Source organism: Lissotriton helveticus, chromosome 4_1 (assembly GCF_964261635.1).
Source record: "Lissotriton helveticus chromosome 4_1, aLisHel1.1, whole genome shotgun sequence".
Taxonomy (NCBI): Eukaryota; Metazoa; Chordata; class Amphibia; order Caudata; family Salamandridae; genus Lissotriton; species Lissotriton helveticus.
Window position 1 is genome coordinate 1,099,538,213 of NC_136063.1, and position 11,882 is coordinate 1,099,550,094.

The 11,882-nt window shown below is 48.1% G+C and overlaps 1 protein-coding gene across 2 annotated transcripts in view; it reads left to right on the plus strand.

The window, feature by feature from the left end:
* Positions 1–699, plus strand: part of LOC144829004 (uncharacterized) — a 391,507-nt gene extending 390,808 nt beyond the window's left edge. For both annotated transcript variants that reach the window (XM_078687693.1, XM_078687694.1), the window contains exon 15: positions 417–699. In XM_078687693.1, coding sequence (XP_078543819.1) covers positions 417–472 — 56 coding nt within the window. In that variant the 3' untranslated portion in view covers positions 473–699. The remainder of the gene's footprint in view (positions 1–416) is intronic.
* The last annotated feature ends 11,183 nt before the right edge of the window (positions 700–11,882 follow it).

Below are 11,882 nucleotides of genomic sequence, written 5' to 3' on the forward strand. Positions count from 1 at the left end.
CTAGAGCTCTATTGGAAACCCCTGCCTCCATGCTCTTGTCCTAATGGACCCCTAACGATAGTATCTGTTTTTGTCTCCCAATATATTGTACCTTGTAGTATGAAATGTTGTTTTTCTGTGTGACTGTACTTCTGTTGTTCAACACTTCAAGTGGACGCACATTTTGTAGGTTGATACAGTATTTACGAGAGAAAAAACTACTGCTGACGCGAAAAACTGATCTGATGTTTGAGCAATTGAACTGCTTATTTCAAGACTATAGTTTAGTTAAGGATATTATAAATAACCTCATCTAGTTACAGATGGAAAAACATCCTTAGCCACGAGAGCTGGCTGCAGATCAGCATAATGTTATGTGCATTTGATTCAAACTGTGCTGCAATGTTGAGTTTGATCTCCATTTTTTTCATTTTCAGATGTCGATATTTCACTGTTGGTGAGTGTTCTGTTTGAATCTGGAGCACTGAAGTAAAGTGGTGGATAACAACAATGAAGTTGTTAAAAGAAACATCTTGTTTTGCCATCTTGATTCAAAAGAATATCTTTCTCTGTTTTATAATAAAAAGTTTCTGTACACCACTGTAGCCCTGAAAAAGTTTTCCTGTCTTGCAAGTTTGTCTGTGGATTAAATATTCTCGTAAAACTTATTTTAGTTGACCCTTTTCCCATATGCTACAATAAAAATATGGTGGTACCCAATAAGACTGCTGTTCTGATATTTATATTATGAATCAAACTTTGTATATACTTTGAAATGAATATATTGTACTCTAGTAATTTCATGGTTTACAAATACAATACATTTTAGTTCTCCAGCATTGGATCTTTCACAGATTCTCATGCTTGAATCATTTCCTCATCAGGCTAGAACTCTATTTTAACATGGCTATAAACAGTATTAAGATGCCCATTTCCCCAAAAATATTTAGTTGCACGTTCACCTCATTAAAACAGCCTAAACATAAGCCAAGAAATTGAATGTGCTAAGCACTACACTCTAATTAGAGGCCACCAGGGTTAAGATTTTTACTGCATGCCATTTGTGAGGGAGTCTCCACACAGAGCTCTGCTCTATCACTGTTTGTAAGATTATATTACTTGAAAACTTCATGAGTTTGGCAATCCTGGACATTTTGTACCAGGCTTCTTTTCAGCTGCAACCAGATATTTTCAGTTCTTGATTTTTTTCACCCCCTCTGGCCTTGCTCGATGGTGGGAGAAAACTATCAGATGTGGTCAGACTATGATCCGTGCTGAGAATTTTCACAAATGTCTGTAGTGTGTTTACCCTGCTCACTATCACATCTACAGGACCTTCCCTTCAAAACCTTTGTGTGCGACAAAGCTAGACAGATGTTCAGCCTGCAGTGGGAATGCTATTCTTTGGATGGTTACTTGCTTGGTGCATTGCATCGCTGAGCACTTACTCAAAGAAGACGCAGAGAGGAAGAATATTATTGACAGAGTTAGGAGTTCTCTATAGAAGTGCTTCTTAAAGTGTCTTCTGACGGAAATAGCTTTTGAGTAGTTAGCGCCTCATCTGTAAAGCAACATCAGATTCTCCCATCGATGCTCCCCCTTCACCAACATCTTTGACTACAATGGAAACATTGTTATTCGAACAACCCTCGATACTGTAGAGAAAGAAGACTCTGCATTACCCAAAAATTGCATGCTACCACTGAAAGCGCTCCTAAAGAAAAGCATCTTCTGACATCTACCCCTATTGACAAATGCCTGACTTGCTTCCTGCTCACTTGTCCACTGTAAACAAAATCAGAGGATTCTCCTTCAAAGGTCTACTCTAATTCCAGCAACTGGACAATGATACTAAACATACCTTTTTTGTGCTGAGTGATATCTTAGAAGAGATAAAATGGACAGGAAGTTTCTTGTACCTAGTTGGGACTGAAGGGGAAAAACCCTAAAAAATGATATCCCTACAACAACACAGAAAATAGCTCTGAGACATCCGCAAAAATGATCCAGTGTGTACCAGCAAAGCAGTTATATCCGTAGAGGCAGTTAAGAGGGTTAATCTGATAGAGGCAGCCAGCCGCAGAGTCTTTGCCTTTCAATTTCCCCAGGCGTCCGACTTAATTCAGAAGATTGTTCGTGAACAGTGCCCCTGCGTGTCTCTAGGCGGCATCGGTCGGCTCCTCGTGGTAATGTTCGTGTCAGATATGACGTCCGCATCCCCTTTATAGGCGTAACCTCGGCTTGCTGACATCATTTCTTATCTTTCCACACCAGCCAGCCCTGATATGAGAGAAGAGCCTCCCCTCTGTCAGTTTTTGACAGGATTCTTACGGCGGTTTGTCTTTTTTAAATTCAAATTTGTTTTATTGATTTCAAGAGCAAAGACCGGCAATACATTGCAATGGGAAGGCATCATATATAGAAAGCGGTCGAGACAGACATGCATGTCTTCTCCACAAATTAAACTGTAGGCAAGGTGCATGTGCCAGACCATAAGTGCGATGCAAGAACCGTAAGTGCTGAGCCTGGTAGAGAAGCATAACTTCAGAAACAGAAACCAAGAACCCCCTCCACCCCAACCAGTGTGCCATACCAGTAAAGCAATCGCCAAGGTGCCCACATTTCGTTTAGCGCGTCCCTTCATGAGGTTATGTGGGGTCTCTGTAGGGCGTAGTAAACGGAGATATCTAGGGCATGTGATTTCATTGAATTCAGTGGAGAGGAGGGACTGTAATGGTAGCCAGACCTTCCGGAACGTAGCCGCGGACTGTGTAAGTGTAGCCTGAATGCGCTCCATACCCAGTGTAAACCAGATTTTATGCAGCCATCCCGTGTGAGTGGGTCTGGTGGTCGATCCCCAGAGTGACAAAATGTGTTGTGATGCAGCTTGCATGGCAATCCCCATTTGGCGTCCTCGGATTGATTTCAGGGGTAAGGTAAGTGCATTGGGAAGGCCTAGGATGGTATAAGCTCGGAACCTTGGGATTTCAGTGTCAAATGTAGTGTCTGTCATCTAAGACCACTTTTCAATAGTCCCTAACTTCTCGACATTCCCAGAGGAGATGAGTCATGGTGCCCCACTCACCGCAGCCACTCCAGCAAAGCGCACTGCGAGTTGGATTCCCTTAGTTGAGCCTAACGGTGGTAAGGTACCAGTAAAGGGCCAGTTTCACTGCTGCCTCCCTGCCGCCTCCCTGCCTGCAGTGTTGCGTGTGGTGTGGGAAGCCCTATAATATATGTAGCTCCATTCCCGGTTTGTCAGGGTCCTCTCTAACTCCGCTTCCCAGCGCCTCTGTCCTGCCGTCCGACCCAGTGCAATTGGGGGTGTGAGCATCTTGTAGAGTTCCGAGATGAGGCGTTTGTCCAATTCCTTCGTCACTAGCCACTTCTCATAATCTCATACGTCTGCCAACTAGGGAGCATAGTCCGGGTGCGTGAGCCAGTGCCGGAGTTGAAAGTATTGGAAAAGGTGGGGGGAGACAACATCATATCCCTGCGACAGATCGGAGAGATAAAGAAAGCCCTGCAGGTCGAAAAGATGACCCGCTGATCTGCAACTCGTACCGCGCCACTGTAAGAATGCGTGGGGGTCAGTGCCCGGTGGGAACTCCGGGTTGTCTGGGAGGGGAGTGAGCGGGGAGGGAAAGGTCGTCAGGTCTCTTAACGGCAACTGTGTCCCAGACACGCAAGACTGTACGGTGATGGGTGACCTCTGGAGGTACCGCGGTCTGGTGTGCCGGAGAAGGAACGGAATCTTCCAAAGGGATGTCTGGGCCATCGCCCTATCTTGGAACAACCATCGTTTTTCAGATTCCGGTCTATACCACTCCACCAAATAGCGGAGTTGGGATGCCTGGAAGAATTGCTGGAGAATGAAGTGGTGAAAGGCAGCCTGTAAATCTGCGATAGCGCCAGCCGGGGGCAGCACTGGAATGGTTTGGAAGATATACAAAATATTGGGCAGGACCGACATCTCCACTGCCGCAACTCGCCCCAACAGGGAGAGCGCCTGTGTGGACCACCGCGCAAGGTCGGCTCGAATCTGGGATGTGAGAGTCGCGTAGTTGAGGGCGACCGCCGAGTCCATGGAGGAAGCGAGGGTGATACCCAAGTATGAGAGTTGTGTTGGCGTCTGCAGGCCTCCATACGCCGGCGTGCCCGCGAGAGAGTGGGCATTTCTGCCCAGGGGCAGGATCAGCGATTTCCCCCTGTTTATTTTGAAGCCGGATATGTCACTGAAAGACTCTATTTCCCCCAAAAACGCAGGAATTGAGTGTTCCGGGCAGTCGAGAGCAGCTATGATGTTGCGGGCGTATAGGCCGATCGTGTAAGGTTCCCCACCAAAAGTGATGCCATGGATGTAGGGGTTATCGCGGATCTTTTGCGCTAGCGGCTCTACATATAGAGCAAATAAAAGAGGCGCGAGTGGGCACCCTTGCCTCGTTGGATCTCCAAGGGGCTCAAGCGTAAGCCGCCCAGGCGAACCCGCGCTAGAGGATGGTGATAACCGCTCGTGATCCAAGATTGAAAACTGTCCCCTAGCCGGAAGCGGGACAAGACCCGCTGTAAAAAGGTCCAATCAACACAGTCAAACGCTTTTTCAGCGTCAATGGCCAGCAGAGCTGAGTCAGATTGTTGGAAGTGGGCCTTGTCGACCAGGTGGTGGATCCGTTTGGTGTTATCACTACATTGGCGGCTCGGGACAAAGCCCGATTGGTCGGACTCCAGAATCCCAGGCAAGTATGGCCCAAGGCGTGCAGCCAGCACACCTGTAAAAAGCTTCAGGTCCAAATAGAGGAGGGAGATAGGGCGAAACGCAGAGCAGTGTGTGGGATCTTTGCCAGGTTTAGGCAGCACCACTATTTCGGCCTCTAACATATCCGGAGGGATGGAGCCCGGGCCGCTGAAGGAGTTGAAAAGCCGAGTGAGGACAGGAGCTAGTAGCAGGCTGAAGGTTTTATAAACACCGGCTGGCCCTGGGGACTTAAGGGGCGTAGGCGAGATATAGCTGCTACCACCTCATCCAAACGGATGGGAGCCTCCAAGGCGTCCGCACTCGCCGAGGAAAGCGCAGTGATCTCCGCAGTCTCCAAGTATTCATCGATGTCCATGCCCGAAACCGTGTCAGCGCGGTATAATGAGGCGTAGAAGTCCCGAAACGCCTCCGCGACCTGTGCCTCCCCCTCGATGTCAACGCCGTTCCCATCCTTGAGGCCTAAGCTCTTCGAGCGCTGGGATTTTGCTTTCAGCACACTGGCAAGTAGGCGACCAGTCTTGTTCTCCCCAACATAGTAAGTGTGGTGGAGGCGGAGAGCAGCGAACTCTGCCCTGTCCATATCTAGGCTGGCCAATTGGGCCCTAGCAGCTTTCAATTGCTTCCACACCCGTGGAGCCCCGGTACGACTATGAACCCTCTCGAGTTCAGAAACCCGGGCAGTGAGGTCCTCTTGTTTCGCTTTACGGACCTTAGCCTCCGCCGCTATCGTGATGAGTTCGCCTCGGGCCACTGATTTCAGGGCCCCCCACAGGGCTGAGGCCGACGTCTCGGGCGTGTCATTAATGGCTAAATAATCAGTAATGCACTTGTGAAGTTGCTTAGTGACCTCCGGGCGCTACAGGAGAGTTTTGCGCAGCCTCCATGTCCCAGGGGGGCGGCTAGACTTGGGAATCGTGAGCAGTAGCTCAACGGCGTCATGGTCGGAGAGAGCTGCTGGTACAATGCAAACGTCTGTAATGCTAGTGACTAAATCAGAGGAGCCAAGGAAGTGGTCGAGCCTGGCATAAGTGCGGTGCACGTGAGTAAAAGGTGAATTGGGACGCCCCAGGGTGTTTGGCTCTCCAGAAGTCCACCAGACTCCGTTCATGTAGCCAAGCCTTGCCTGCAGTGGAGAGGGTGCCCGTGTCTCCGTATCTATGCCCACATCTATCCATGTTAGTGTCCATCACCAGATTAAGGTCCCCCCCCCCCCCCCCCCCTAGAAGCAGGAGAGAGTTATGGGATTGAAGCGTCTCTGAAATGGCGCCCACAGAAAGGTTTCCTGCCCTATATTTGGAGTGTATAGGGAACCAATTGTCATGCTAGCCACCTATCAAGAAGCTATAGGCGAGGAGCCTACCCTTGATCTCCCCCCCCCCATTTTATCCCCCACCCGCCCCTGAAAACGCCTAGACACTAGAATGGCAACCCCTGCCCTTTTCACCGGGAGAGAGGAGAAAAACACTTGGGGGAAGGCGTGGGAGCGCATCCTATGCCAATCCTTCGCAAGTAGATGGTCTCTTGGAGTAAACCAATCTCGGCCCCTGAATTTTCCAGATATGAGATCACTGCCCTCCGCTTAACAGGATTGTTCAAGCCTTTCACATTAAGGGTCAATACCTTCAAAACTGAGTTAGTCAGATCCAGTGGAGAAAAGGCGCTGTATGAGGATGACAACACCACAGTGCGAGATGTAAGTGGAAGGCGATTGATCCATCTTGTTGAACCCCCCCCCCCCCCCCCGGCACACTGGTTCCCTCCCTCGACGCCTCCCGCCGCCCCCAACCCAACCCCAACTGAGGACCTCCCTCCATCCCCGCTCCCCTCCCCCCTTCCAAACCCCAACCCCTGCAACCCACCATCCCCCCTTCCGATCTCCCAACTCCCCTCCCTAACCCCAAATAAACAACCCCAAGAGCAAACCATAGTCCCAGGTCTATCAGAACGTAGTCCAGACCTGCGGAGTCTCAACGTGGAGGAGTGTGTAGCAGTAGCGGCCATGGCGCCCCCCCCCCGCCCATCCCCCCTGCCTTGCAGATTCAATGCGGTGAAGGCAAATCCCCCAACTTCAATGTCTCCGTGAGGGCTCGACGTGTCTCTGACCACCTCTTGAATGGCCGCCGCCTGTTCCTGGGCCATGGTCGCCAGATCAGGTTTAAGGTCCGCTTTAGGAGGGCGTCGTCTTCGCCCTCGTTGCCACCCTCCCAGTGAGGGCCCCTCCTGGGAGTGTCGCGGCAAAGCCTCTCCCGGTAGGTCATCCTCTGCAAGTTCGATGCCCAACAAGGTACAAGTGTCTAGGAGCGAGCACATCTGGTGTAGGACCCCTTGCCACTTAAAGATTAATCGAAATTGGTGACCCCAAGAGTATGGCACCTCTTTATCTCGCAGAAATGCTGTGACCACCTGGAAAGCCCTCCTTTTCTGAAGAGTGATGGCCGAAAGTTTTTGGAACAAGGCCACCGGGTGGCCCTCAAAGCGGAGAGGTTGTTTCTGGCGGGCCTCTTTCAGGATTCGCTCCTTTAAGGGAAAGTCAGGGAGATAGGCCAAGATGTCCGGCGGAGAGGCAGGTGCGCGCCGCGCCAAGCCCACTATGCGCGCGCTCAATGGGAATGTCAAAGTCAGCAGGTTCGCCAAGAATCTCCCTAAAGAGTTCCTGCGGATAGCAAGTGACGCTGTTTCGCTCGGCTTTCAATGGCACTCCGCGGACACATATATTATTCCTCCGGGAGCGGTTTTCGAGGTCCTCCGTGTGTGCCTGGAGGTCCACCTGCTGCTCCCGAAGGTGGAGTACCTCTTGCCCTAAAAGTTCTACTTCCTCGCTGCGAGCTTGGTCCGCTTCCTCCACCGCAGCTCCCCTCTCCCCAAGCCGTCCACATCTCGGCGCAGTTCTCGTTGCTCCCCGGCCAGGTCCTACTTCAAAGCCTGGAAGTCGTCACGCAGGGTGTTAAATAGCGACTCCAAGAAGGCCTTTGTGATAGGGGCCCCCCCGTCCTCCTGCTCAGGGGCGCTGGCCGGCGCTGTAGGCGAAGGGAGCGTTTGAGTCTTCTCTCCCTTTGCGGTGCCCTTGACCAGCATATCAGTTCTAGTGCAGCCTCCCCTGCGCCCTGTGTTGGCCATGTCGCTTCTGTCACTTGACCCCAATGGGCAGGGTAGGGCGGTGTTCTCCGTTGGGCGGGGTGGGATGGCTGGATGCTCCCCAGGGGATCAGGCAGGCCAGCGGGGACCAGGCAGGTCCAGGAGGGTGTATGCCGCCTAAAGGGTTCTCCACGTTGTAGGGCAGCTTCCCCGGGCTCACTCAGTCGGCAGTAGCCCCTGGTCGTCTCGCTGTGGGGCAGGTAGCTGGGCCCCTCCTCCCCTTTCGTGCCCCCTCTCACCTGTCATGTCGGGGTGTAGCCTCCGGGGGATAGGGGCCGGCGGGCGGGTTGTGTCACCTGCACCAGGCGTCAGTTCTCAGCGCTACTGCAAGTGGGCCGGCCAGGCCCGAAGCCTGGGCCTCGATTTTCACGGTGGCCCACGGTGCCTATGTGGGCCTCAGCTCCCTGATGGCAGGCTCCCTGTTGCTGGCGAGGTGTGGAGGCCGTCGTCCGCCCGCACCAGGAGGTGCCCGCTGTAGGATCCGTTGCGGCAAGTCTCCGCCGGTTCAAAATGCTGCGTCTGGGCCCACCGCTTCACGTGTGGCAGGCCCGGAGCCGGGACCTCGATTTTCGTGACTGCCTGCCGGCCGCACCAGTTCACCGCCACCTCAGGGCCTCAGCACCGCTCAAAGTCCGCCAGGATCCACCAAGCTGTTTCGGGCCCCAGCCTCGGCGAACGTCAGTCTGCAGTGCAGCGCAGGGATCGCGCAGGGCGCCGGTCTTCGCAACACCAGCGCAGCCGCTTATAGCCCGCGGCCGCCGTTACGCCATGTAACCCAGCGGGCGCTCGCGGCTCGGCAGCGGGGCTCTGGCAGGCACTCCAGTGGTCGTAGCTGAGCCAAGGGGACAGCGCCGGGCAGCACCGTGCAGGGGGTCAAGAAGCCTGCAATGTAGGGGTTTTGTGGGCTAATGGAAGTGGCGAAACGGGGTTCAGGGCCGGGGAGCCGCGAGAGATACGTCTGGTCAGGCCGCCATCTTGGCCACGCCCCCAGTTTGTCTTTTTTTGAGGGTTTTTCCTCCTGGTGTGTCGGAGTTACATTTTTTTAAATGTATATTTTATTTTCTAACTGTGACAACAGAAAATAAATTTCATACATAGCATATTCCATGTGTATCAGAAAGAAAAACTAAAAGCAAGAGTATAATTAACTTTCCAAATTCATTTTACCATCTGTATAAATATAAGGTGCTCCTTCACTCCTAGACTTCCATTTACCAACATTAAAACAATTAATTAAACAGCCTCCACTTTACAATAAGTCTAGCAACAATTGCTTATAAAGTGCATAAACAGTAATCAATCTATATTACAGTGCTTCTCAAACTTATTTTTGGGCATAAAAAACTTTGAAGTTGATCAAAAAGTTACATAATCATCAAATTCATATTCCTATACAGCTTTTATCTAGCTCATTTCATATATTTGTAATACTAGCTTCTTTAGTTCTTCAATTCCAATTCTCCCACATTTAATTTAAGTTTACTAAGGAGCCCACCTTTTATTGTACAAAGCTTCTTGAGTATAAACTATACATTTTTAAGAGCCATTGATAAGCTGTTGGATTTATCTATGATTTCCAGTTTGCTAAAATTAATGATCTTGCTACTAAGATGGTAAAAATAAATTACCACTGTCCAATAGTTAGTTATTCCGCTATTTCTGTTATACCAAAGAGAGGAAGCGATGCTCCTGAATAAATACTGATTGCCAACTTTAAACTGATTTCTAAAAGTTGTTTTGCAACAAATGTTTTCCATATGTACTTGTAAAAACAATCTGAAGCCAGTCTCCATTGACTAACCTGCATCTGAAGAGTTTAGAATCCACCCCGGGATATATTTTATGGAGTTTAGCGGTTTGTATTAAATCATCAATTTACTAACCAACACCATTATTCTTAAATTAGCTGCTCTTACTGCCTTCCAGATTCTTTATTATATGCCTGCTATTGGTGTAACACTGCTATTGTGGAAGTTAGATTTTTCTCCAAATTACCTGAAGTTTCCAGCATCATTCCTGCAAGTTTGAATAATCTATACCAGTTGTCTACCCCTTTAATTCTGGAGACAAAATATGCCTTTGCCAGATGTATTGCACTAGTTTCCGCTCTCCCTGTTATTACTGAACAGAACTGTTTAATTTGAGCATAGCTTAAAAAAAGTTGTGTATTAATCTTCAAACCCCGATCTACTTTTTCCTGTCATACTAGAAAATTCCCATTACTGAAAAAATCTTGTATTCTATGAAACCACAACCGGGACCATTGAATACATGTACCCCCAATAGAATACAACACAATATTCTTAGCTGTAGATGGAGCCAAAAGATTTCATATAGTTCCCAGATTTTTTTAAAGCAGTCCGTTATAACCCAAGGAGGCTTATATCTCGATTTCTTTTGTAATCTAAGAAGTCTTAAAAATGGAAAGAGGCCTATCTCTGAATCTTTTAACATAACAGTTCAATAGAAATTGGCTGCCTGCCTAGCCAATTTAGCGGTGACGCCTGATAATATACTTTGATGTTGAGAAGAGCAAGGCCTCCTTCATCCACAACCAGCTGTTAAGCTTGGATTTTCAGTCTCAGCTCTTTGCCTTGAAAAGTAAAGTGTGTAACTTTCATATTCATAGAATCAAAAAAGACTAGAGAAACTTGATCATAATATTGGAAAATAAAAATTGTGGGAGAATGCTCATTTTAATGAGTGGCACTCGCTCCATAATTGATATGGAAAGATTTTTTCCATTGTTTTAAAAGATGACACATTTTATTTAGCGTTGTAGTGAAATTTATTGCAAATGAATCTTCTGTTCTAGCAGTAACAAAGATCCCCAAATATTTTACTTCTGAATTGGTGAGTAGTGGGCCTGCATAGAAAGTGGTAATATTTCCGAAGTGCAGGTAAAAAGTAGTGCCTCTGATTTGGAGTGGTTTCTTTTGTAACACCCTATTGCCGTATATTCACTTACTTTGGAAAAGGCACTAGAGAAGTTATCCTTGTCTGCTCCTAAATACAGAGCCTTGTCATCTGCAAAAAGTTTAAGTTTTGCAGACGCTAAGGCTGGAGCTTGAATAGTTGCATCTTGCTGAATAGCACACACCAGAGGCTCAATGAATAAAAAAAAATAAGACCGGGGATAAGGGGCAGCCGTGGCGTGACCCATGACTAATTAAGATACATTTTGCGGTGGTTCCATTAATAATTATAGACGCCCTGGCATTATAATACATATTTTGCACTACCCGACTGAATTTTGATGGCAGGGCAAATTTTGGGAGGACTGCAAAAAGGACATTCCACTGTATTCTGTTGAATGCCTTTTCTGTATCTAGCTTTATTTTTCCTGCTTCAGTTTTATTTATAGAAAATTATTAATAGTCTGAGTACAGTGTTTGTTGACCGGGTTCTGCCTTGCAAAAAAACTTTTTTAATCCAGATGGATAATTGAGGGAGCTACTTGTGCATGGCGGTCCCATAAAATCTTTAACAAGTTTTTATAATCCACATTAAGTGGCTTATGGGGCGGTAGGAGTTGACCTCTTCAGGTTTCCCTTTTTTAACTAAAATAACTACCACATCTTGAGTTAAAGGGTCGGGTACTGAGCCCCATTGAAGAATCCTATTAAACAGTGACACTAGAAATATATCTGCAGTTGGGGTAAAACAAATCTTTATATACCTCTGTAGGTACTCCATCTAGCCCACACGCTTTTGCTGTAGGAGATGTATTTGCCATCTGTATAACTTCTGCAAGAGTAATTGGAATATAGCTCTCTATAGTGGTTTAAAAAAATCCTTGCAAATCTTTGCAGATGAGAAGGAATTCTTGCCGGCAATGGGTCCAATATTTTTTAACACAGTTTGCATTTGCCCTGCGTTTTACCGACCAGGCCAAATATTTTCCTATATGATTACTCCTAATACCTTTTTTGTAAGACTGAGTTATGATTCAAAATCTCTTTTGATGTAAAAAAAAAACTGCAAGTTATATTTGGCTCGAATTAGTTTAGTT